At 37.1% G+C, this 27,440-nt stretch overlaps 1 protein-coding gene across 5 annotated transcripts in view; it reads left to right on the forward strand.

Annotated features, from left to right (window-relative positions):
* XPO7 (exportin 7) overlaps positions 1-27,440 on the forward strand; it is a 75,115-nt gene that overhangs the window by 16,973 nt on the left and 30,702 nt on the right. For 3 of the 5 annotated variants that reach the window (XM_045535650.1, XM_045535652.1, XM_045535648.1), the window contains exons 2-4: positions 22,731-22,877; positions 25,313-25,406; positions 25,951-26,117. In XM_045535650.1, the coding sequence (XP_045391606.1) occupies positions 22,731-22,877; positions 25,313-25,406; positions 25,951-26,117 (408 nt within the window). Of the gene's footprint in view, positions 1-22,128; positions 22,199-22,730; positions 22,878-25,312; positions 25,407-25,950; positions 26,118-27,440 lie in introns of those variants that run through there. The other 2 variants (XM_045535649.1, XM_045535651.1) reach the window with 1 other exon arrangement.

Consider the following 27,440-nt stretch of genomic DNA (forward strand, 5'->3'; position numbering starts at 1 on the left):
GTAAGTGCCTTGCTATTGCACTGCCAGTCTCAGCAAAATAAAAACTTACTCTGCCATCAGCCTTTAGAGTAACATGTATAATTTACATAATCACTGGTAGGTTATAAATTACCACCCTAGAGCATACACAAATTCATATTGGTAAATGAATCAATCAGTCTTATTTGGGTTTTATTTTATTAAATGTATTTCCAGAACACATTTGAGTTTCCTCACTAAACTACTTATTCACTTTTTAAAACATCTTCATCTGTTATGTTTCATGCCGAAGCACTTTTGATCTCTCCACTACGAAGAAGATTAAACCTCTTAGTACTCATATAGTAGGGAAGACTTCTAATTGATGTTTTGCTGGCGGACTCCACAGGAGCTGAGTTCAGTATACTTTTCAAACTGTGCTTGTCTAGTTCCCTAGGATTCTGAAGTAGCTTGAAGCTATTTCCTTCTGTTTCCATCACTGCTCCTGTCACTGCAGTGTCCCCGTCTATTACAGCCTGCCAGTTGCCAGCACAGGGAAAGTATTCCTTTTTTGAGTTTATTAAATACCAAAAGGCTTGCTAAGATCACGGGAAGTTATTGACTGTGACTTTGTTTAACTGTAGAGGGTCAAGCAGAAACTGACATACCCTGGATCAACAGGGAAATCAGTACCTGGTTCTTGGCATCGTTGTTCGTATTTTATAAAAACTGTATATTTGTTAAGCAGCTATTATGTTCAAATTGATATTCAGTTTTTACAAATAGAAATGTTACTTGGGTACATGAAAATCTTCAAAGGTCTTGGAATGATTTATAAAGAAGGTATAAATTTTGCATTAAGCTCCCGAGTCTCAGTAACCTTCAGAGGTGCATGGACCATATCTTGAGAGCCACTGAACTAAAGAACTTCGTATAGTCTCACTGGCTCTTGTACTCAGCACTCATCTTGTTTATTTTTTGAGAAAGATGTGAAAATAACTTCTTGTGTTTTTAAGGCATTGGCACACAATATGGCTTTCCCTGACTTGTCGAGAATTAAGAACCTGATATTTTATGGCAATTCCTTTTGAGTGTCATCAATTAGATAAAATATTTAGGACAGTAGTGTTAGGGTGCTAGGGTGATTGACAGTCTGTTTCAAAATATTCAATTTCACATCATCTGAAAGATATATAGGCCCTTTTATTCTTTGAATTGCTGTAACTGAATACATTTTTCTGAGAAGTGTTTGTTGGTGCAGTTTGTTTAAAGAAATAAGATCTAAGGGTATGAAAGCAGATTTTGATAGTATTTAAGAGTGAGCAGTTTTATTTAACACATACAGCATTCCTTATTTCCTTCCCTTGAGGGTAACTAAATATAGAATCCTTTTTCTTCCCTCCCATTTTCCCCGCTAGTAAGGATGGGGCTAAGATGAGAGTTCTCATTTTCTCCACAAATATCTTACAGATTTAAAAGACATTCTCCTGTAAAACAGCAGTAATTGCTGGGCACGTAGCTTGCACCTATAATCTCAGCAGTTAGGGAGGCCGAGGCAGGAGATGTGCCTGAGGTCAGGAGTTTGAGACCAGCCTGGGTAACATAGGGAGGCCCTGTTTCTACAAAACGTTTTAAAAATTACCTGGGAGTGATGGCATGCACCTGTAGTCCGAGCTACTTGGGAGGCTGAATGGGTGGGAGGATCGCTTGAGCCCAGGAGTTCGAGGTTACAGTGAGTTATGACTGGGCCACTGCACTCCAGCCTGGGTTACTGAGCAAAACTCTGTCTGTTTAAAAAAAAAAAAAAAGGCAGTTATTTATTGGCTGCTTGCTCTGCATTCAACACTGTTAAATATCATGGGAAGATAAGTTATAAACTCTCATTAAAGAGTCAAACATAGGCCAGGTGCCGTGGCTTACGCCTGTAATCCTAGCACTATGGGAGGCCAATGTGGGAGGATGTGTTGAGGCCAGGAGTTTGAGACCAGCTTGAGCAAGAGCAAGAGCAAGACCCCATCTCCATAAAAAAATAGAAAAGTTAGCCAAGCTTGGTGGCTCGTGCCTGTAGTCCCAGCTACTCGGGAGGCTAAGGCAGGAGTATTACTTGAGCCCAGGAGTCTGAGGTTGCAGTGAGCAAGTTGTCATGAGGCCACTGCACTCTATCTGAGCAACAGAGTGAGACACTGTCTCAAAAAAAAAATGTGAAAGAGAAAAAGGCAGCATATGGTTAAAGTGTAAAAATGTATATTGCTGAGTTCAAAGGAATGCTAGAGAAATCAGAATGGTCTGAATATTCAGAAAGGCTTCATGAAAGAATTAAGACAAGCCAGTAATTTTAGTAGAAAACAGAAATGCTGTAGACAAAACGTATCTAGATTTCAGCAAAGCATTTGATAAAATTTCTCAGAATACTCTCATGGATATTAGGTAACTGGCTAAAATGTAAAATTTCGTATAATCTCAAGTATTTGCTGAGTCATTGAATAACTAGTTGAATGTCCAGACCCAAGAGTGGTAATCAGTGGATCACTGACAGCTAGGAACAAGGTCTCTCTTATGGCCCAGGACTCTGATCATAGGCTTGTCTTGTATTTTTATTGAAGAAAATTTTTTTTATCAGTAACTTAGATAAGGACATTCATTCAATATGTGTTTATTGACTACTTCCTGAGTTATATATTCCAGCATGACCTCAAAAATAAAAAATACCTAACATATATCCTATCCTTAATTTTAAATTGTTTAATCTCAAAGGAATTATCCTTTAATCTTTAATCCCAAAGGAAACTCATATAAACAGCTGCTGGAATAGAAGTTTAACATGCTGGTCTTAGGGTAAAGGGGTGGATTGTTTGATAAGAGCTAGAAAAATCTTACTAGACTGGAACAGTTATCCAAATCTGACAAGATAAAATTTTATACAGATTAATGCAAGATCCTACATGTGGGTATGGAAAAATTACATAGCTATAAAATGGGAAATATCTAGTTTAACAACATGTTTCAGGGGCAAGAGGACTTCTAAAATTATTAGCAATATGGCACGGTACAGTTTCTGAAAATCCTGTACAATGCCCAGGAATACTTAGGAAAATGTTAAATCCTTTTAAACACATGGTCGGCCTTACTCAAAAAAATTAGGAAAATCCCTTGGGAGCAAAAATGAGTAGGAAGAGTTCCATTTCCTATTGTATGGCAAACTAATTTTTCTGAAGTACCTTGTTACTATAATAAAAGTAGATCCTGTTTAAATTTGATTAAGCCTCCTTTTTAATGCATTGACAGGCTTGTAAGAAATAAGGGAAATCTTAATATCCCCATTCCCATTAATTAATTTAAATGAACCTTCTCAAATTGGAGTGTGAGGAGGAGTGGTGAAGTCACAGTCCCTGTAGGGTCAAGTACCAAAATGAACCGCCTATGTCCATGGCGTTTCAAGCTGAGGAAGCTGAAGCTGAGACTTTCACGTTAATCCAGGGGCCCAGAAAGAAACTGGAGTTGTTAGCCACTCTGACCACTTAGCAGAAACAGAAAAATGTAGATAGATGCTCAGGATTTCCATAGGTTTATATCAATCAATTATGAGCTTGTAAACAAAGAATATCCCCCCCCACACACACACACACACATGCTCAGAAAAAGCCATCATAAATGAGATTCAGCACAAACTCCAAGCAACCGGTTTAGATTATCCCATCCTCCCGTGCACACACTTCAGATGCTGACCCCAGATATTGGAAAATCATCAGATATAAACTAAAAAAAATAAATTATGTATAAAATGTTAAACAAAATGATCTTTAAAAGAAAAAGCAAGCAAAAGTGACTGTCAAAAACTGAGGCACATTTGAAAAAGAATCAAATAGAATATAAGTTAAAAATATAATAATTGAAATTTTAAACTATGTGAATAGATGACATATTAAACACAGCACAGAAGAGAGAAGACTAGAAGATCTGAAGACACTGTTCAGAATATAGCACAGGAAGACTGAGAGCATGGAAAGTATGAGAGGTTAAGACATGGGAGAGTAAGTTATCTGACATACCTAGAAAGAGAAGGAGAAGGACATATTTGAAGAATATAGCTGAAAATTTCCTAGAATCGAAAAACCATGAATCTGAGTTAAAAGAGCTCCACATATACAAAACAGGATATATTTTTAAAAATCATACCTAGACTCATTGCAGTAAGGCCACAAACCGTAAAGACGAAGACATGGTATTAAAATCAGAAAGAAAACATCACCTACAGAGAAGAGACAGGCTGAGAGCGACATCTCAACAGCAACTGGGAAGCCAAAAGAGAAAAATGTCAACCTAACCTTGTGTATACCCAACAAAATTATCTTTCAAGAATGAAGGCACTTTAAGTCATTTTTAGATAAACAAAAATTGCGTTTACCACCAGCACATCTTTACTTAAGGAACTTCCGTAAAGGATATAGTCTAAAAGGGCAGTGTCATAGAGGTGTTTGGCTATGTAAGAAGTAAAGGTGAGCAAAAAACTTGGTAAGCATCGGTAAATCTAAACAACCATTGTATGAAATAATAGTAATGCCTAATTTTTAGGGCTAAAAAGACACAACCAAAATAATGGCCAGTAACAATGTAACATAGGAGAGAACTGGTAAGAGTTCTGCTCTAAAGTCATTGTGTTATTCAGGTGGGGAAAAGATATTGTCTAACTGTGGACTTTTAAAGAATGTATGGTAACTAGTATTGGGGAGAAAAATGGAAATCAAACAAGCAAACAAAATTTTTTTAGAAACAAAAAATCAAAGTCAAAAAGCAGAGAAAAGTAGGACACATACAGCACAAAGGAAGAAAGGAGTCTAAAGTATATCAGAAATCACAAATATTAAGTAACTTTAAAGTTAAAAGCCAGTTTGAATTAAAAACAATTCTATAGAAGAAATAAAACTTTGCTATCACCGGTACCCGCCTTCGTACACACATATCATACACAGTATCAATAGGCTTTTAGGTGTAAAGATGAAAGTAAAAGAAACAAAGCTTTTAAAGATATAGAAGAATATATTTACGACTTTATGATAAAGATTCCTAAATAGGGCAAGCAAAATGCTAATCTTAAAGGAAAATAATAATAAATCAGGCTCTGTTAAAATTGAGATCTTATGTTCACGAAAAGACACTGTACGAATGAAAAAGCAATCCACAAAGTTGTAGGAGAGACTTACAACACATAACCAACAAAGGCTTTTAGGCTTCGGAAGAGTCACTAAATAACAAAAGATTCAGCTCCTGAGCTTGTATGTACCTCATGACGTAGCTTCAGAATATATAAAGTAAAAAACTGATAAAACTGTATATAGGGCAAAACCACAAACTCAGTATCATGGTGAAAAATTTTACTCAGTCTTTGATAGGCCAGGAGCCAGAGAAATAACGATATAGAAGATTTGAACACAAGTTAACAGGTTGGAACAGGTTGATGGACATTCTCAGGCACACATGGCACATTTGTAGAAATGAACAAAAAGCAACAAACTGGAGTGGTAAGCAGACCCTCAAAGCCCAAAAGAATGAGGATGATGGATTTGAAAGCCATAAAGACCAGAGGGTTCTTAATGAAGAATAATGGAGAGTGGGTTTACAATAGGTAGATTTGAAGTCAGATTATTTTCCAAATTGATAAATAGATCCTAGCCTCCCATATTGACCTAAAAGTGAAACTCAGCCCTTAATTAGAAGCAGAACACAGATTTCAAAGTGCAGTCATGTGCTGAATAATGACATTTCCATCAACGATGGACTGCATATATGACAGTGGTCACATAAGATTATAATGGAGCTGAAAAATTCCTGTCACGTAGTGATGTGGTCCTCACAGTGCAACACTTACCTTTTCTGAGTTTGGATCTGTTCAGATACACATGCTGTCTTACCATTGCCTATAGTATTCGGTACAGTAACATGCCGTACAGGTTTGCAGCCTAGGTGTGTAATAGGTATACCATCTAGGTTTGGGTAAGTACACTCTGATGTTTGCACAGTGAAATTGCCTAACGTCGCATATCTCAGAATGTATTCCTGTCGTTAAGCAATGAAAGACTATAGTCTAAAGGAGTTTTTAAATGTTACTTTTATATACAAGACTGACCCATATAAAATTGCCATTTTTACAGGTCAAAAATGATGGGATATTTGACATTTTCATGTGGTTCAACCTAATACAAGATGCGGAGTTGAGCTTTTCTAGTTTTATTTTTTTTTATTCACCCTTCTCCAGAAAAACAAGTGTTAGTAGGCCAGAATTCAACATCCTATCAAAAGCATCTGTGCCAGAATCTTCCTGAATTCATTTAATATTTTACACACCAGAAGGCGTCACAGGCTTTAGTAACAACATGTTCTCAGACTAGAAGTAGATGTGGGACTATTTCAAAGAAACCATTTGCTTCCTCCAAGGATCCTTTAAAAAGCCAGTAAGTCCCCTAACAAATATGTGTGGACTCATCTATAGTTATTTGAGTTGTTACCAGGAAACACTTCCTAGGCCTTTGGGCTTGCGGGAGCAAGCACATTAGGGGTCCTGAGATGGGAACAGATCACATTAGTTTCCACAAGTCAAACTAATTATCTAAAGGTTTGCTAATCTCACTGTTCAAATGATACCCTGCTTCTAGTTTTCTACTTTACTATTAACCTTTTCAGAAAATTTCATAAACTGACACAGTAGTTCCAGAAATTAACATTATAGGCAAAGTTAGTTTATTCTCAGCCTGTGAGGCTTAATTTCCACATTTATAATTCACTTTTCTTCCTAGTATAGCACAAGTCTTCCTGCCTTAACCAGCTGTTGCTCTTTGGGATTCAGTAGTTTTTCTGGCAGCTGTCAAAGACTGACCTGGACATCCTTTGCTTATTGCCTACCTAGAGGCAGTTGCCCACATAGCTGCCTTTGTCTGAGGTCTACATATTGATAGCATGACGCTGACAAGTAACTCTTTGATTCTTACTATGTGTGCTACTTCACCCATTATTGCCACTCTCATGGAAGGTGCTTTATGCATTAATTGCGCCAAAGTAGTTACAGAAAGGTTTACCGTTGGAGAATTAGTTAAATTGAATGTAATGGGGAAAATTTTTTTAAAGAGCAGTGTGGTGAAAAAGGTAGCATCAACTGTAGCGTTTAAAGGCCAAGTGCTTCCTTCCTTTCTTCCCGCCCCCTGTAATGACTAAGGCATTGTAGACTAAAGTATTGCCTAGGCTGCTCTAATTCTTTGCCAGGAGTCAGGAAAAAACACTCGACCTCACTGTCTTTAGTCTCTTACTTTCATTTATTGTTCGGTTCTGAACTTTACTGAACACTGTTGATTGTTTTTGGCATAGACTTGCAGATAGATAATTAGTTTATTGAAGTTTGAGAAGTCTAACATTTCTGAAGAAAATGTAGATAGTTATGAGTACTTTGCTTTAAACCTAATTACCAAAGTAGGAGAAGAGATATAAGTTCCATTATGTGTGTGTGTGTGTGTGTGTGTGTGTGTGTGTGTGTGTGTGTATGATTTTGTTTTTTTGTTTTTTTTTTGAGACAGAGTCTCGACTCTGTCGCCCCAGCAACAGTGGTGTCATCATAGCTCACTGCAACCTCAAACTCTTGGGCTCAAGCTAACCTCCTGCTTCAGCCTCCCAAGTAGCTGGGACTACAGTGTACCCCACCATGCCCTGGCTACATTTTTGTAATTTTTTATGTAGAGACGGAGTCTCACTCTTGCTTAGGCTGATCTCGAACTCCAGAGCTCAAGTGATCTTCCTGCCTCAGCCTCCCACAGTGCTAGGATGTATTACAGGAACCAGGCACAGTGCCAGCCCCAAAATGTGTTTTAAGGTCATTCTTATTGGGAAGTAGATTTTGTTTTGTTTTGTTTGAGGTTTTAGAAAAATTAGCATACTTATTAGGTGGGTTTGTTTTTGACTTAACACACTGCCATACGCTAAAATATTTCAGTTATCTAGCTGAACTGAATGGATCTGAAGTTATATCATTTCCTTAGTTGTTTCTTTAATCTCATGTGTTTCATAAGCTTTTGAGGATGTTTTCAAAGAAACATTTGCCTGAAGATTTAATTAGCATTAGTCCCATTCATTGAAGGAATATTTCATGTTCTTCAACTATAGGAGCTAATTTTTGTTCCCCTAAAGAGAAGAGTAAATTGTTCTCCCCATCAAATGAGCGTTGGTGAAGTTATGTTGAGCTATTTAGGTTGCGTCGTGTCTGTTTTGGGGAACATTACTGTTGTTTTCACTTCAGCTGCTAGATTGTCAGGTTAGTTTCAAGTTATCTTTATTAGTCTGCAAATGTTACATGGACTTTTCTTGGATAAATTTAAATTGCGGTATCTTGCAACACATTGTTAATATAAAAAAGTCTTCTGTGAATTAAGTATATATAGTACATACACATATTCCTATTTCTTTTTCAGTAGCCTTTCCTTAAATTAATTCATGTAAAATTTATATTTGCCTTTTACTTTTTAAAAAAGCATGATTAAGCTGCAGGAATTTACAGAGAAAATGTTTTCAGTTGAAGTACGTCAGAATTGTGTTCAGAAATTGAAAAGAGGGCAGAACACCAGACATACTATATAAAACAGAAGACCCATATGGCAAATTAAGGTGTATTTTGCTGACCTTTCCCATATAGACATATATTTGGGTGAGTGGTAGGGGATAATTTAGAAAAGTAACAGTGGGTTTTTTAAATATGAACATTACTTTGAAATGACTTTACAAATCTAACTATTGAAGAACTTTCCTATATAGATCCTCTAGCAGAAGAATATTTCATACCAGATAGGTACAATGTAGATTCTAATCTCCATCTGCAGAGAGCCTTTCTCAGTCACATAATATTTGACTGTGAATGACAGTGTTATAATGCTTGTGTATTCAATTAGAGAATTTTAACCATTCTATTGCCTTGTCAAGTGACCTAGGGGTGAGGATGGGGTGTGAAACCTAAGATGCAAATGTCATGTTTTAGTATAGAACATTATTTAGTAAACCACACATTATTAAGATAAAATTGGGTAAGGAAGAATAGGACTTTTTAAACTGGCAAGTTATATTTGTTTTTGCTAGACTTTTCCCCCCCAGTTTTAGATTGATAGAAAAATGAGCAGAAAGTACACGAAGTCCCCACACACCCCCTTATTCTCTGCCTCCCCCCAACACACACAGTTTCCCTATTATTGACTTTTGCATTGGTGTAGCATATTAACATTTGGTGATCCAATATTGTACATTATTAACAAGTAAAGTCCATTCTTGGTGGTGTACGTTCTGTGGGCTTTGACAAAGGTATAATGACATTTATCCACGATTACAGTATCATACAGAATAGTTTCGCTGCCTGAACATCTCCTATCATCCTTCCCTTCACCCCCGAAACCACTGGTCTTTTTCTTGTCTCTATGGTTTTGCCTTTTCCAGAGTGTCATCTATGTAGTTGGAGTTATACATTATGTAGGCTTCAGATTGGCTTCTTTCACTTAGCAATGCGCATTTAAGTTCCTCCATGTCTTTTTGTGGCCAAGTTTTGGCAATTTTGAATAAAGCTGCTATAAACATTTGTGTACAGGTTTTTGTGTAGACGTAAGTTTTCAAGTCATTTGGGTAAATACCAGGGAATGCAATTGCTGGATCATATGGTAAGAGTATAGTTAGTTTTGTACGAAACTGCCAAACTGTCTTGTAAAGTGACTACCATTTTGCATTCTTACCAACAGTTCCTGTTGTTCCACATCTTTGCCAGCATCTGATGTTGTCAATGTTTTGGATTTTAGTCATTCTAATAGGTGTGTAGAAGTATCTCATTGTTGTTTTAATTTGCAATTTCCTGCTGGTGTATGATGTTAACCATTTTTTCATATGCATATTTGCCATCTTTATACCTTTGGTGAGGTGTCTGTTCAGATCTTTTGCCTATTTTTTACCTGGGTTTTATCGTTTTTAAGTGTTCTTTGTATATTTTGGCTACCAGCCCTGAATCAGACTTTTGTGAAGATTTTCTCGCAGTACATAGCTAGTCTTTTCATTCTCTTGAGCAAATTAGATTCTGTTTGTAAATGCAAAATCTATCAGTCCTGGAACTGGTAACATAGAAAGAAGGGAGGAATCTCAAAGATTGCTGAAGGTCCTTGAATATTCTCCAGGACAGTTTGTATATATTTGGCTAGCCAAATAATAAACCTAAGTATAATTGCTCAAATCTAAAATCCATTTTATCTAGTCATTGTAATCATAGTGATGGAACTTGGTCGTTGGTGGCCTTAGAGAATTGGTGTGATTGTGTATTTGATAACCTCCATTGCTCTACTATATATAATAATTCAGTGTTTAAACGGAGCTTTTACTGTCTTAATAGGGTTGTGTAGAAAATACCCCCAATAGTCTGAAGTTTGAATGTTGTGCCAAATTGATATTAAGAACATAAATTTAAAATAATAAATGTGCACAGCCCAATAGTATCCCTCTGCAGTGTAGATTACATAATAAAGAACTCAAAAGCAAGTAGCTATTGGAAACCAGGACTAAATGAAGTAAAAGTTTACATAACTCTCACATTTTGTCTCCTTTAATAACTAACCAATAGGCTATCAGTTTCTGGACTTTAAGAATCATTTGTTTGATCGTGCTTGTTGTATGGTAAAAAATCCCTATTAAGTTTGTAAGGCAAAAAAATCGGATCTATCAAGACAGTTATCACATCGATTTAAAATGCTAGAGACATTGGTTAACACTCTTAACGGGAGTATTGAACTATTATAAGATTGTTCTCCCAGTGTAGACCTGCTTATAAAAATGCAGTTTTCAGGGAACTGGTAACATAGCAGGAAAGTTTATTTACATTTGTGATAGTTTCAGACTGCAAATTTGGGTTCCCAAATAGCTGGGTGTTGGCCTCCTTTCATCAGGTGATCTGCCTAGCCTACATCATCTACTTTCTTACTCAGCCATTTTCACAGTGGAGTACATTGTTTTGGTCTTTTAATACTGTCAGCATGGCGAATCAAGTTCTATAAAAAAGGCATTTGAGAGACAGACAACCTTCTTTTTTATAAAGGAGGAGGTGAAGGTGGCAAAAGCCAAGTGTATATAAGTTCTTTTTTTGTTTTTTCCTTATTAGAACTCCATTTGTAAATTACAAGGTGCAATTTTTTTTTATGACTAAAGCTTATTATGACTTTTAAATGCTGTAAGTAACCATGCCATTTAATACCAATTTCATAGCCAGCCTTTAAGGTTGCACAACTGCCTTTGTCTTTGGAATGTTAGTTAAAAATGATTCTGCACCTCTGTAGAAAAACTTTCCAAAATTTAAACGGGAGTGATTTGTTAGTTGAGGGCTTTTTTATAAAACAAAACTTCAGCTTTAACCTGTCCTCAAGTTAAGAGGGCATTGGTGGCAGGGATCTTGGTGACAACCCTGTGAACGTGATTTGTCCCTTCCTTGAGCCACTCTGCTTGAGTAAGGCCTGGTGGCTCTCGATAGCCAGCTCACAGTTGTCCTGGGATCTCCCTTCACCATCCTCCCAGGGATTTTCTTTTCTTTTTCTTCTTTTTAAAATTTTTCTTATTTTTAAGAAATATTTCTTAATTTTAATATTTCTTTATTTTAAGAGACTGGGTCTTGCTATGTTCCCAAGACTGCAGTACAGTGGCTATTCACAGACACAAGTCCACTACTGATCATCACCGTTTTCACCTGCTCCATCTCTGACCTGGGCCAGTTCACCCTCCTCAGGCAACCTGGTGGTACCCCACTGCCTGGAGGTCACTCTACCGATGCCAGACTTAGTGTGGACACCTGGTTGGCATAGCACACTACACCCCAGAACTCCTCCCGCCTCAGCCTCTTGAATAGCTGGGATTACAGGCACGTGCCACTATGCCTGGCCCAGGGATTTTTCTTGATATCCCTCTTCTGGTTTGGATTTCCCATGTCCTACATTCCATGCTTACCTTTTTATGGGATTACTTTGATCTTTATTTTAGGGTAAAGAATGTTCTTTAGTAACTCCTTGAAAAGGGGAGCATGGGAGGAAGGATTTTTATGGCCTTACATTCCCCAAAATAGCTTTGTTCTGCCCTCGAACTTGATTACTTCTTTGAGTATAGCCTTTTGTGTCGAAGACCATTTCCCTCAGAATTTTGCAGGAATTCTTCTGTTGGCTTCTTGTTTCCAGTGTTGCTTTTGGATGTGCAGAACTGTCTGATTCCTGATCATTTATGTTTTAGCTGTTGTTTTGTTTTGTATGTGTGTGTTTCTTTCTCTAGCGGCTTAGAGAATCTTCTTTTTGTCTTTGGGTCTCCAAGATTTCATAGTGATGTGCCTTGGGCGTGGGTTGACTTTCTTCAGTATGGTGGGCATTCAGTGGACCTTTTCGTCTGGCAATTTATATTCTTCAGTTCTAGGACGTTTTCTTGAATTATTTTGTTGGTAATTTCCTCTCCTTCACCATTCTCTTTTCTCTCTTTCTGGAGCTCCTGTTAACTGGATGTTATACTTGGGCCTCTGATTTTCTTAACTTTGCTCTCATATTTTCTATTTTGGTCCTTTTGCTCTGCTTCTGTGAGATTTTAACTTTATTTTCCATCTTTCTGATAGATGGTTGTCTCTGGTATCATATTTTTATATTCTAAGATCTCTTTTTTTAAGCAAAGTTATGATCTTTAATATTTTTCTTTTTTATTTCAAAATGTTAAGGGACTACAAATGTTTTTGTTAGATGGATATCTTTTATAATGCTTAAGTTGGCACTTTTAGTGTGCCCATCACCTGAATAGTGTTCATCATACCTGACAGGTAGGTTTTTACTCCTCTCCTCGCCTCCCCTCCCCCCCTTCTCCATTTTTTTTTTTGTTTGTTTGTTTGGTTGGTGTTTTTGTTTGTTTGTTTGTTTGTTTTTGAGACAGAGTCTCAGAGCCATGGCATCAGCCTAGCTCACAGCAACCTCAAACTCTTGGGCTCAAGTGATCCTCCTGCCTCAGCCTCCCCAGTGGCTGGGACTACAGGCACATACCACCATGCTCAGCTAATTTTTTCTATGTTTAGTTGCCCGGCTAGTTTTTTTGGGTTTTTTTTTCTTCTTCTTTTTTTTTTTTTTTTTCTATTTTTTTAGTAGAGATGGGATCTCGCTCCTGCTCAACTGGTCTCGAACTCCTGACCTCAAGCAGTCCTCCGGCGTGGCCTCCCAGAGTGCTAGGATTACAGGTGTGAGACACCATGCCTGACCTCCCCCTTCTTAATTTCCTATGACCTTTTTTTTTTTTTTTTTTTTTTTTTTTTGAGACAGAATGTCACTTTGTTGCCCTGGCTAGAGTGAGTGCCGTGGCGTCAGCCTAGCTCACAGCAACCTCAAACTCCTGGGCTTAAGCGATCCTCCTGCCTCAGCCTCCCGAGTAGCTGGGACTACAGGCATGTGCCACCATGCCCGGCTAATTTTTTCTATATATATTTTAGTTGGCCAGATAATTTCTTTCTATTTTTAGTAGAGACGGGATCTCGCTGTTGCTCAGGCTGGTCTTGAACTCCTGACCTCGAGCGATCCACCCGCCTCGGCCTCCCAGAGTGCTAGGATTACAGGCGTGAGCCACCGCGCCCGGCCTCCTATGACCTTTAATATCTCTTTGTGCCCATCAGTTAGCTTCCACTAAGATCTTTCTATGTTCTTTGAATGTCTCCTTTTTTAGAGCATCATGTTATTCCACAGTTGCAATATATATTTTTAATCTCTTAGGTGGGCATTATGGTATTTTTTCACTTTTTTCTTCCTTTTTTTTTTTCCAAGTTTCCTTCTCCCTGAATAGTTTCTGTTTGTTCCAGAGTGCTTTTTGTGTGCTTGTTTTGCTCTCTATCTTCCATGTTAAATGCTTTCTACAGATTTCTGATAATCCTTGATTATTTGCTTATGATCAAGATTAAGAAGATACAGAGCTGATTGGAAGCCCTGAGTGTGGGTGAGGCTAGTCTGCTTGAGGCATCACTGTAGAGTAATTGAGTGTGCCATGTGTTTGATAACCCCAAAGTCAGTATATCTTCCACTGTTTCCTTAGAGACTGATAAGGTTCTCAGGGGAAAATCTCCCAAACTCCTGCCTAAAGAGTATGCCAACATTTATGGGCGGAACCAGTGCAGCGTTCAGTGCATGTAGCCCCTTAATGGACCTGTTTGTTGTATAGTGCCCTTATCCTCAAATGTGCTTTTGATTGGCTTGTTGTCTCCCAGTCCAGAGAGATGGACAGTCATTCAGAGGCTTAGAGTAAGGAAAGATATTTGGGAATCCGAGTTCTCAAAAACTTCCACTCTGTTCTTCCTTGTTTGGGAAGGAAGAACCTGCACCTTGACATCTGAGCGTGTAAATTAGGCTGATTTACAGCTTTTCTTACTGCTGGCAAGGGATTTGGCTTTTGGGGGTCATTTAGGTCAGTTACCATTGATTTTTTTTGGATTCCAAAATTTTGTTGCTGTTGTCTAAGAGATCCTTGTGGGATTATGTGGTTTTGGGTTTTGTTTTTTTAATCCCTTTAGTGTTGTGTGTGTTGTTTTGTTTTGTTTTAATCAGCTTTCTTGGGTTGGATCTTTAGTGTTGTTTTAGTTAGGTTTGGGGAGGGAATAAAATTAGGTGTGTGGTCAATCTGCCATTTTAAATTTTAACCCAAAGTCCCTTTAGAAGCTTTTTAAGAGTTAGACTTATCTAAATGTTAAGACATTTTTATGAAGCTCCTACTGTGTACCAGACACACTCTTGTCATTTCCATCCAGTGTGTGCATTAGTGCTCATTAAAGTCACAATACATACATAATTAATATAAATGGCAATTTAAGCAAATGTTTGAGACAATTGTGCAAGAATTTGAGACAACGGTAGAGACATTAATGTGGAAGTTCTATAGATTAATAAATACCTCCATTTGAACAAATGCCTTTAAATGATCGCAGTACATACAGTTATGTTTCTGTAGGGAAATATGTACTGAATACCACCTGGTGTCACCAGAAATACAACTGATCCTCATTATTCCTTGTAGTTATGTTCTAAAAAGTCACCGAGTACACTGAATTAGCAAATACTAACCCACTGCTCCTAGAGGAAATACAGGGTTAGGTTCCTGCCAACCTCTGGTCACATGTTCATCAAAATCAATACATAACTTTGTTTTATTTGTGTTTCTGCTTAAAGACAGTTTATTTAATATATATCATTTATTAACATTAAACGCATGGCCAAAAGCACTATAACTCATGCCTGAATGATACTTATCTAACACAATTTCTCCATAAGGCACATCACAGCCTTCTTGCAATTAGGAACACTAGACAGTACTTCAGTGCTATGCCATTTTAAGCACTGGAATCACCAATAAAAAGCACAAAACTCCAAAAAACATGGCTTTAGATAAAACACAAAAAGGACCTTACACTTGTTTACAGTGTGAGAGCTGAAACAAGAAGTTAGAGTATCACAGTGTTCAACCTCAGCTGGGAATGTGTGAATCAGGTGACTCAAAGTTTTCACCACTCTGCACATGTCCCATGAATGGCCGTGAAAGCAGCATGAGCGAATGTTGATTTGGGGATTACAAATAGATTTTAGCAAGTAGGTGAATTCTCAAAACAGAATATACAAATAATGAGGATCAATTGTATATCCTGGCCCTCCAGGGAAGGGCATTTATAATCCCTTTAGGAGAAACAGTGCAGACTCTGTGTGCATGTATGCAAGCATGTATAAAGGCTGCTGTTCTCCAGGGCTTTTTTTAGTGGCCAGTGTAATCCATAATAGCCGATAATAAACTCAGTAATTAGCAGTTTACATGCATTACTTCATTGACTTTTACCACCGTGTGAAGTAGGTGTTATTTCTATTTAAAAGAAGGAATAACTAGTTTGGGTGATTTGAGTAACTTACTCACACTCCCACAGTAGATGGAGGAGTAGGGATTTGTCTGTCACCTAAAATCTTAACCATTAGTCTGTTGGACCTCAACTGCAAAAGAACCCTTGTCCCTGCTGCCAAGTCACTGAAATTGTTTGTGGGCAAAGGTCTTGTGCTACAGTGACAGGGATGTGAGTATTATGTGATTTATTTTTAAGTGTAATTCTCACTTTAAAAAAAAATTGTCCTGACTCTTGTTTTCATGATCATTTTAACATTTGTTTCCTTTTAATTCTGATTTATAGAATTAAAAATCATATAATAAAGTCCATTTACTTTACACATGAGAAAACTAATCCTCCTGGACATTAACCTGCCCAAAGTCACACAGCTGCTAAGACCAGTATCCAAATTGCTTAACTCTCAATCTGTCTCTTTTCTCTGAGTTTTATGTAGCCCCTTGTACTCAAAAGATTGTTTTAATCAAGTTGGCAAAGTTAGTACCCAGTTATGACAAAATCTGTTGTCCAGTTATGCTCATGACTTTTTTTGAGTTTGACATCCTGGAGTGAACCGCTAATAGGAGACAAAGTTGCCAGAGAGCAGGGGGAGGCACCGCTCTCTGCAGAGCAGTCCGGGTTAGCTGGAGATAGCTTTCCCAAGCAAGCACTCCCTCAGCATCATGTGACCGGTAGCACTTCAGAATGCAGGTCTGGCATTTTCAGAGCCTCTAATTTTTCATAGGAAGCTGGAAAACCAGATATTATAATGAAATATTGGCAACCGCCAAACTTTAAAACCACACTGCAAGACAAAAAATGAAAATGTCTATGGACTGGTTTCAGGCTGCCAGATTGAAACCTCTGCTTTAGAGGATTCATTTTACGCTGTGGGTTTCATTCCTCTGCACCATTAGTGACTATGAGAAGGAACCAACCCAGTTTCTAGTGACAGGTTACGTGTATGCTGTTGGGTCAGACTTCAGTAGTCACTAAACCATTAAGTGACCAGGCACAGTCTGGCTGTTTACTCTATGAAAAAATCTGTTTACATGTGTTTTGGTCGCGTATTAGTGTTTGTTCCATGTTAGAATTGATTAGTATTTTGAAGTGAAATGTAGAATTTTGCAGTCTCATGTGTTAGCAGACTTGCCACCCTTATCTGAGGCACACAAGGTTCTGACGTAGCATTATCACTTGCTGAAAATATGTGTTTTATCTTGTTTTACGCCTGTAGACATTACACAGCATTCACATCCAAACAGTGTTACTCATCCTCTTAGTGCTCTCAGGAATAGACTGTCCCCAGATGCATCCAAAAGTCTTACCTTAGTTCTTTCCCTGAGAAGCTAATGGGAGTCGTGGTTCTAAAAGCATGAAGTGATGTAAAACTAAAGCATTCCAAATCTAAAGTGCAGCTCTAGGTTATTGGTGAACTTCTCCATTAGTATCAGAAAGTAATAGATAAATACCTAGAGAATTTGAGGAGAACTATGGCATTCATCCATTCATATAGAAAAATATTCAAAGGATGAAAATACAAAAATTATGGAAACACAAACTCAGTGAATTTTCACAAAGTAGACATGCCTGGGTAACCAACGCACAGATTAAGAAATGACACATTTATCCATAATACTATTGATGGGCACTTGGCTTTCCATTTGGGAACTATTACATTTAGTGCTGCCATAAATTTTCGTGCACATTTTTTTTTGGGTGGGAGGGGGCGAACTTAGTACACATCTTTATTAAGTATATACCTAGGAGTAGAATATCTTGGTCATGGGGTAGCCATATGTTTAGCTTTAATAGATACTACCAGTTTTCCCATGTGTTTGAATCAATTCAGACTCTACTGGCAACATATGAGTTCCAGCTGTTGCACATCCTAACCAGCACTTGATCTTGGTTTTTTTTCATTTTAATCATTCTAGCATGGTTTGAATTTGCATTTCCTAAAGATTATTGACATTGCACACCTTTTCGTTTGTTTATTGGCCATTTGGATATTTTTCTTGTAAGGTACATGTAAGTATTTTGCACTGGCTTTGTAAACTTTTTTCTTAAACTAACTTTTAAAAATAAATAGTTTTCATTTATAAACATTCTTGTTCAGAGAGCGAGCTAGTTTGCTCCCTTGACTCCACCACAGTAAATAACTTTTGAGAGTTGATCTGATACATGTGTAAAACCAAGATGACTGTGGCCCATTCACATTGCCTTCCAGATTAACTTTATAAACAAGAGGAAACCTTGAGAGTTCTTTTCAGGCCATTTAAATTACCAATATTGATAAGAAAGAACGAAATAGAACTAGTAATAAACACAAACATTTTTTTAAAAACTAGTCTTTGGAATAGCTTTTTGCCTTTTTGGTTTTATGAATTTATTTTATGAGTTCTAATTATTAAGAGAATCAGCTATTATTAATTAGTAAAATGTTACTTATTACAAGAGTTAACTTAGAAAAAAATGTAGCTTAATTGCCCTTTTAAACAGTATTTATCTGTATGGTTGAGATTTTTTTCCTGTTTACAGAGTAGTGTATGGTTGTCATCAAAAATTCAAAAGATACAGAAATATATAACATAGAAATTGAAAGTCTCCCATTAGAGATAATTGGTTTGTATTCATCTAGATTTTCTTTTATAAATTTACTAATATATATCACAAATCATATTGATAATATACTCTGCATTCTGTTTTGCCACTTGTTTTTGTAACCTGACAATAATTGTTATTCCTGAATTTTTAAGAGTTTTTTATTATTATATGTGATAATTGAACTCTCATTATTGACAATAAGAATTCCTTATGGAATAGATTCTAAAAAACAAAATGTGGCTGGGCGCAGTGTCTCACGCCTGTAATCCTAGCACTCTGGGAGGCCGAGGCGGGTGGATTGCTCGAGGTGAGGAGTTCGAGACCAGCCTGAGCGAGACCCCGTCTCAACTAAAAATAGAAATAAATTATCTGGACAACTAAAAATATATATAGAAAAAATTAGCCGGGCATGGTGGCGCATGCCTGTAGTCCCAAGCTACTCGGGAGGCTGAGGCAGTAGGATCGCTTAAGCCCAGGAGTTTGAGGTTGCTGTGAGCTAGGCTGACGCCACGGCACTCACTCTAGCCGGGCAACAAAGTTTCATTCTGTCTCAAAAAAAAAAAAAACAAAATGTAATGGGTATGTCAGTTTTATTAACCTTCTAGGTCCTTAAAATGGTTCATTTTTCTGGCAAGTTTCAGAATGCATCTTTTAATTTACTTAACATGATATTTCCTAGTACACAGAAAAATTCTAAGGGAATCTAAATTAATGGGGTTCATGAAGAGATTGAACATGGCTTGATTTTTCAGCAGTTTTTTTTTAATATTTAAGGCATCCTAATTATGAAAATTCAGCTATAAAATTATTAAATCTACTCTGTGTTCATTAGCACTTCTCTGGATTGCAGCTATACTTTGTAATATGATGGTAGCTTCTGCTTATTTCAGATGGTTGGTTGGCAGTCGGGTTAAGACCTGCAGATAGGACTGATCGTCGTCCAAGGGTTATTCTTGTTTCCAGTTCAGCACTCCGTGTTACAGGGATTGTCTTCGAGTCCTTCCTAAAAGCCAGTCTGCTAGTCTCTGATTGGAAATCTCCAAGTATATATAAATATATTTTTTAAAGCAGTCAGGCTAATTTAAAAGTATATCTACCATTAGGGTATCTAAAAAGTAATATTACACAAATTAAAGTAAATTCCAAGGTGGAATTACTTTGTGGAATAGTATAACATCTAATGTACAAACAAAATCTTCATTTTCCTATAATCTAGAGGCAACTTGTCAGGTAAATCATTATATTCTGAGGTCTATACTCTCAACAAATTGTGCCTTATATTGAAATGAAAATAACCGAGCTGCATTTTCTTTATCCAAATTGAAAAGACTGTATAAAATAATGTTGTTAAATATTAAAGAAGATACATTCTTTTAATGCCTTCATGGTGATTATTGTTGTTGAAATCAGTCTGGTTCTAGATTTGGGAGTTAATCGTCTTGAATTTCTTGTTCTAAAGCAGTACTTTGCTAGTTGAAGATCACCTTCCAGTTTTATAAAGCATTTCCCCAAATGTGCTTCTGTGTTCCAGCAAGACCAGGTGGAAGTTTCTCTGTGGATTGTAGATTTGGCAATCTCAGGAACAGAAAACAGACATTCTTCTCTGGAGGCTTTTCTGTGACCAAAGTGGCATCACATAATAGATGTCCTTAATAAGAACTGGGGAATAGGAAACCGTTGAACATCAGTTTTATAATGCAAACGAGGAGAATGCTGTAACTTGTTTGCCACCCTAAGTGTGAAGTACTAGTTTTAATAGCTAATCATATAATTGTGTAGGATAAATTATTTCATGCTAGGTCCAAAAAAAATGGTGATTCAGAATAACCTAACCATTAGATTTGCTTTGGAAACACTAACAACCAAAAGAGGGTAAATGTAAACATCTTACTCAATTCTCTCTCCTTCCGTGGGTAATATGGGCAACTCAAATAAAATGACCCTGTGTTTTTTAGATGTTTCCACTAATTGTTTAGGAAAACAAAATTGTTTCCCATTTCTTCTTCTGGCAACAAAGAAATGGAGCTGTAGTTCTTCAAATTGTTTGTGTAAATGGTCAAATTACTTTTTTGTTTTTTAAACAGTCTTGTTTCCTGAGCTGAGAACTCATTACCAGACTTACCCTGCAGTATGTTTTGTCTGCTAAATTAAAGCAAATCAGAACAAAACAATAGCAACCAAAAAAGCCCACCATAACCTGCATTTAGGTTTTTAGTATAAGGCACTACCTGTGACAGATGCTTAGCCATTGTCATGTGAACAGCTTTGTTGTAATAAACATAAATGAGAGTTGCAGTGGGGGAGCTATGGGAACTGATTGATCAGACTTTGAGGAGTGTCATTATCCCTTAGGCAGCGGGACTGTTTAGGGAGTGTCTGTTGAGGAGGTTGGAAAGCTCAAAGTGTGTGGTGGCTGCAGAGGTTATGGGACAGCTGCTCCTCCCTCATACCTGGTACCAGAGTCTATAGCTGGCTTTTCATGTTAGTTACGGTGTCCTGCTGGTGATGTCTTCTGTGTTACCTATTTTTTAAAATAATTTATTCCTTTTCTTTTAAGTGAATCATTTTATAGGAGAGGAAAACCAGGCTTCACAAACGAAACCTTGTGAAGGAGATTTAATCCCGTGCTTAGGAATGTGGGGTTTATAATTAAACTGATTCAGTTTTTAGTAGGGTCTTGGGCCAGTACTGCCAAGCATAAAAATGACTTTTACATGTATTTCATGGAATATATGTAATAGGCCTTATCTTCTATTTGTTGTGTTTATAAGCTGTATGAAAAAACCAGGCACTGCTTGTAGAGCTTCACTGTTTGCCATCTGACTTTGCAACTGCAGTTTTCTCTGTGCTTTTGGATTGAAGGAGGCAGTGAGTGGGACCCCTAGAAGTCAGAAGCAAGTTAAACATAAGCCTCATCAAGTCCTAAGGTGTTTTTGAAGAGGGGGTTATTTGTTTTGTTTTGAGGGCAGGGTTGTTTTTGTCCTTTTGGGGGCTCTCTGGAGTGAGACTTAGGATCTTAGAGTGTCAGTATTCGTTTTTCTTGTTTCCTTTAGGTTAATGTTGGAAATTTATTAATCAGGTTGAGTAAAATAGGAATCCTACCCAAAGGGCTTTCCTGCTTAGTGGAGAAGCTGTGATTTATAAAGTCACAGCATAATGAAATAAAGTGATAATGAAAAGCCTTGGGCAGAGTGGCTGTGTAATATATTTTAGGCAATTTACACAGGTTGGTTTGTTTAATTATTATTATTTTTGTTCTTGTCAGAATTGTCATTTCTAATAGTAGGATCCCTCAAACTGTTTAAACCAAATCTTGCTTGCTACTGGTGAATATAGCCACCAATTTCTTCTTAAAGTCCAAACCATTCCTTTAAAGTCTAACAGGTGTTTACTCTCCTATTCCGTCAGTGAAAGGTGATAGTTAAGCATGTTCTTAACTAGTTCCTTCTGTCTTCCTTTAAACACCACATTAAGTGGAAGTAGCTTTGCATCCCTTTGGCTTTTTTGACCAAAGCACACACCCATACCCCTCCCTGTCTCCCTGGAACTGGTTCAAGGTTTGGAGAGAAGGATTTGCTTGGGGGTGTTTCCCTTGTCTTATCTGTGAGTGAGCATATGCTAGGGTTGAATTTATTTTGACCCTTTAAATTTGGAACTGAAGCAAGAGTTTAAAGTACAACTGAAGAAGTCTGCTGAACTTTAGACATGAGGGATCCGGGGAGGAAGGTGCGTACGTATATTCTGAAGCTTTCTTATAGATTTTCTCATAGAGGTGACCATCTTTATACGTATATATCATTGTAAGCTAATAACTGCTACTCAAAGGGAAGATATTTTAAACTATATAAAGATATATGTGGCACTTACATCATGAGTTTATGTGCCTAATATTAGTAGCAATTGCTGTAGGATGGCAGAATAAGTAAATTCTAAATTTTTATTTGAAAGCCTTTTGGAAAAGCTTAGGAGGATGGGCATTTGCCAGGGGGAAAATGTATTATTTGTGATTTGTCTCCAAGGGAATGACTGAAAAACTACGTAGATATTTTAATCATTCTATCATTTTGTCTTCTAAAGCATCAAATGAAGAGAGCTACAAATGGTTATTATTAGATAAAGACTACCCAGGTTCTCCTCAGAGTTGAGAAGCTATTCTCTCTTCACTGATTATTATTTATCTTTGTCCAGTAATTTCGAGCACAGTTCCTTGCATATGTAGGAGGCTGGACTGATTTCTTTCCTGACTGATCTTTTTCAGAGCCTGGCCCAACTAGAAAATCTGTGCAAACAGCTATATGAAACAACAGATACAACCACTCGACTCCAGGCGGAGAAAGCTTTGGTTGAATTTACCAACAGCCCTGATTGCCTGAGCAAGTGCCAGCTACTCCTCGAAAGAGGAAGTGTACGTAAGATTTAAAAAATTCTAAAGGATCCTAGAGGCTTAGCAAATGGTATTCTGTTCTGACTTTAGGGATGGATTGGGCTAGTTCTGTTCCCTGATTCTTGTAGGTGTCCCTGACTTCTTAATTTCACTTTTGAAAAACATCGTACCTGCCAGTTGGGCAAGGAAGCCCTCACAGCCTCATCAGGAAAATCTTGGAACATAGTCCTGCCATTTCTCATCTTGAATCAAATTTCTGGGACTTGTTTTGTGTGTTTACGCTTAAGCGCCACCTCCTGTCCTTTTCAGAAGAAGACAGGGCTGTATATAAATGACCTTTTGTATCCAAAGTCCTTGTCATTGTGCAAGATTCTCATTCTTGCTGTTTTTCCTCCTCTCTACCATAGCTGCTGCTTAGTGCCTTACAAGTCCAGGAAAAAATGACCTTGACAATAAAAATTATAAGGTATAGGATTTAAAATGGAATTAGAACCTCCTCCAGCTTAATAATGGCATCGCAGTGATAAAATAATGCTTCTAATGAGACATAATTTGATAAAATTACTATTTTTGGTGAGATGGAAGTCTAAGGAAGTGTAAGATCTCCCCAGGGTACCATGAAAGGGCACCGAGAGAGTCAGAATCCCAGATAGACAGTAGCAGCGAGTACCAGCCTTGTTTCAGCAAAGTAGTGACATGATCAGGTGTCGTCCTCCTGTTTTTCCTAATGCTCAAACAACTTTCCAGGCATGTATTTATCTTGTTTCACAGATGAAAGGGACAACAGTAAAAAAAAGTACAAATGTTAGTTAGTCATTATTATTATGAAGAAGTGATAATACGGTATTATATCCTGAACAACAGTGTAGCCCTAAAGCATTGGTTAATAAAAATTTACTTTTGAAAAGGTATCCTTAAGACCAGAATGAAATGTGAAAAAACGAAAGCACTTAATTTGTTGAGAGGGTGGAATTCTAGATGACTTCATTTTTGAATTTTCATTACTATTATAATATTGTTTATGCAATAAATAGAACAAATTATAGTTGGCTAAAATTATCCCCTGGTAGCTGAGGGATCTAATTCTTTTTTCAGCTGTCTGAATAATACAAGGTCATGATCAGAGATTGTGTAGTGGTCTAAGTTTAGGATATGTAATTTTTTTGTATATTTCTTTTAAATCACTTGGTCTTTGGATTAATCCAGTGACACTTGTCCTATGGGAGATGCACAGCTAACTCTTCAGCTAACCCTTGCTGGAACCCCACAGTAAAATCTCTGACACTGTGCTCCAGCTCCTCCTCATTGACAGTCAGCAAGCTGGAAGAAAATTGGATTGGTGCAATACTAAAAGCACTTAATTATGGTGAATTCTTACTTTTAAATCTCTCTATTGACTTCTTAGTGATTCGGTACATTTATTGAAATTAAACTACTTACACATTATGTAGTATGTAGTTATACGTTACATACTATAACTACAGTAGCCTCTCTTGCATATTAATGTTTGACACACCTGCTTTAACGAATCAGTCTAAGCCATGTTCAGGTGTGTTGAACAAAAATCACTTGTCAAAGTCACTTTTATAGATTTTTTTTTCTTAATCTTAAATTTTTATACTTAGTAGTATTATGTAATACTAACATAAATGGATAGCCTACTGTGTTAAGAACTTTTACTTTCATGGAAAATTATCCTTGACCCCTGAATAAATTATTTTTAATGGTTCTTAGTCTGTTCCTGTTACATGACATTATACAGTATAGCCACATGGAGGAATTCATACATGGTTCCTTCTTATGTATTATGATCAACTGGAATGCTTTGAGTCTCCATAAAGTTAAAATTCATTAAAAACCACATTTGAGAATGTGATGATGCCATCCCATTTATTAGAGCATACTTTTTCTTTTTCGCAAGTAATTGTTAGGGAGTTTATTTCATTCCCCAGCTCTATAGCTTATTGATAGCTGTGCTGATGGGAAGATCTAACTTGGGGGTTAACTCTACAGCATAGTGCAGTGGTTCCCTCTAATACTTTTCTTTTTTTTCTTTCTTATACCATACTATAGAAGTATTTTGAGGTGAAATATTTTGAAACATCATTTTAACAGATACTGAAGGAAGGAGATTTCTTGGATTAAATGAGAGAAGAGATTTTTGTTGTAAGGATCTGATATCTTTCTGAATGTCCCCTAGGGTCCATCCCTCAGAGTGAAGCAGATACCCACATTGGTTTTAGAGCCCCTTGTTAATGGCTAAAGTCAGCTAAATAAGCATTGTGCTATGTGGGGCTCATTTTTCCTCAGAGTTACAGACCCTCCAAAATCCAGAGGATCAAATATAGAAAAACTGAATGCCTTTTCTTAAATCTGAGCACAGATCTCCAAGTAAAAAACCCTGTGACTAACTTACCCAATATAATTCTAAGTCCTTTTTCTCCCTCTTTTCACAGTCATCTTACTCCCAGTTACTGGCAGCTACATGCCTTACCAAGCTTGTATCACGCACAAACAACCCCCTACCATTGGAACAACGAATAGATATTCGTAAGTAGAGAATTTACCATTCTGTCTTGAAGAAATTAGTTTAATTAATGGTGTGCTGGTAATAGTTCACTTTGTGTGCTCGTTTAATAATATGCTGACATTGCTAATCATACAGAATATCTAGAATCCGGGTTTTTTCCAGAATTTTGGGCTTATGAAAGTGAAAAGGACCCAATACAATTACTTCTAAATAAAGCCTAATGATTCCTTTTGTTGTCAGGAGATTACTTTCATACAGTCTTAGTGCCACTAGTAACTAAGTAAAACATTGTTAAGGATTTTGAATTCTGGGTAGACCACGTTATTTAGCTATGTAGGGGTAAATTCAAGGCAGCTATACTTCAAATTCTTCATTGTGACAGTATAAGATTCTGAGTTAGAAAAACTACTAATAGTCTTAAATTTGAGGTCCCACTTCAGGAATTAAGAGAGCTTAGGGTAAAAATAGCCTAAATTTACCATTTCTTGGCCATTTAGCATGTTTAAAGATATATACCTTTCTCTGACAGAGCTTTCTATTATGTGGATTGTTTTTGCTTTATAGGGAACTATGTGCTTAACTACCTTGCCACTCGGCCAAAGTTGGCTACTTTCGTGACACAAGCGCTTATTCAGTTATATGCCAGAATCACAAAACTGGGCTGGTTTGACTGTCAGAAGGATGACTATGTCTTCAGAAATGCAATCACAGACGTCACGAGGTTTTTACAGGTATGATGTATATATTTGATATAATAGGAATGAGAGAAGCAACATATATATACTTATAAGCTTATCTGCTTTTTGAAAATTACACAAAGTAGAAGTATCTGATATATTCTCTTCTGCATCTTTATTACCCTTAATCTGTCTTAGGAGTGTTTGCATGTCAGGACAAACAAACCCTACCTCGTTCTTCTGAACGCCTACATACTATTCCAAGCTATAACACCATAATTTAATTAATCTTTATGAATGGGCATTTACTTTGTTTCTGTTTTTTGGCTGTTAAATATTTAAGTGAATATCCCAGTACTTTTTTTGTGTGTGTGAGGTAGGGTCACACTCTGTCACCCTGGCTAGAGTGTAGTGGTGCTATCATAGTTCACTGTAACCTCAAATTCCTGGATTCAAGCAGTCCTCCCACCTCAGCCTCCAGAGCAGCAGTTGGGACTACAGGCATGCATCACCACACCTGGCTAATTTTTCTGTGATATTTTGAATAAGTGTGTTTGTAGGGTGAATTCCTAGCCTTGGAATTATTCAAAGGGATATGTATTTTTTTTTTTTAACTTTCAAAAACATTTCCAAATTGCCCTCAAAAATATTATACAGCCATACACTGCATAATGATGTTTTGGCCAGCGACAGACGGCATATGGGGCAGTGGACCTGTAAGATTATAATGAAGCTGAAAAATTCCTAGTGATACTGCCATTATAGTACAACACATTACCTTTTCTGTTTAGATACACAAACACTTACCATTGTGCTACAGTTGCCTATAATACCCAGTATAGTAATACACTGTACACATTTTACACAAACACCATTGTGCTACAGTTGCCTGTAGTACTCAGTATAGTAATACACTGTACACGTTTTACACAAACACTTACCATTGTGCTACAGTTGCCTATAGTACTTAGTACAGTAATACACTGTACACGTTTTACACACTTACCATTGTGCTACAGTTGCCTATAGTACTCAGTATAGTGATACACTGTACACATTTTACACAAACACCATTGTGCTACGGTTGCCTGTAGTACTTAGTATAGTAATACACTGTACACGTTTGTAGCCTAGGAGCAAAAGGCCGTACCACATAGCCTAGGTGTGTAGTAGGCTGTGCCATCTAGGTTTGTGTAAGTGCAGTCTGATGTTCACACAATGATGAAATTGCCTAACCGTGCATTTCTCAGAGCAATGCATGACTGTACCTAATTTATTACTTCCACCAACAGTTTGTAAGAGTGCCTACTTTCCTGTACCTCAGCTCTGGAAGCTAAACTTTATTATTTTTCCAATTTAATAAGTAAAAAGAATTGG

The sequence above is a fragment of the Lemur catta genome, chromosome 22 (genome assembly GCF_020740605.2).
Source record: "Lemur catta isolate mLemCat1 chromosome 22, mLemCat1.pri, whole genome shotgun sequence".
NCBI classification, from domain to species: Eukaryota; Metazoa; Chordata; class Mammalia; order Primates; family Lemuridae; genus Lemur; species Lemur catta.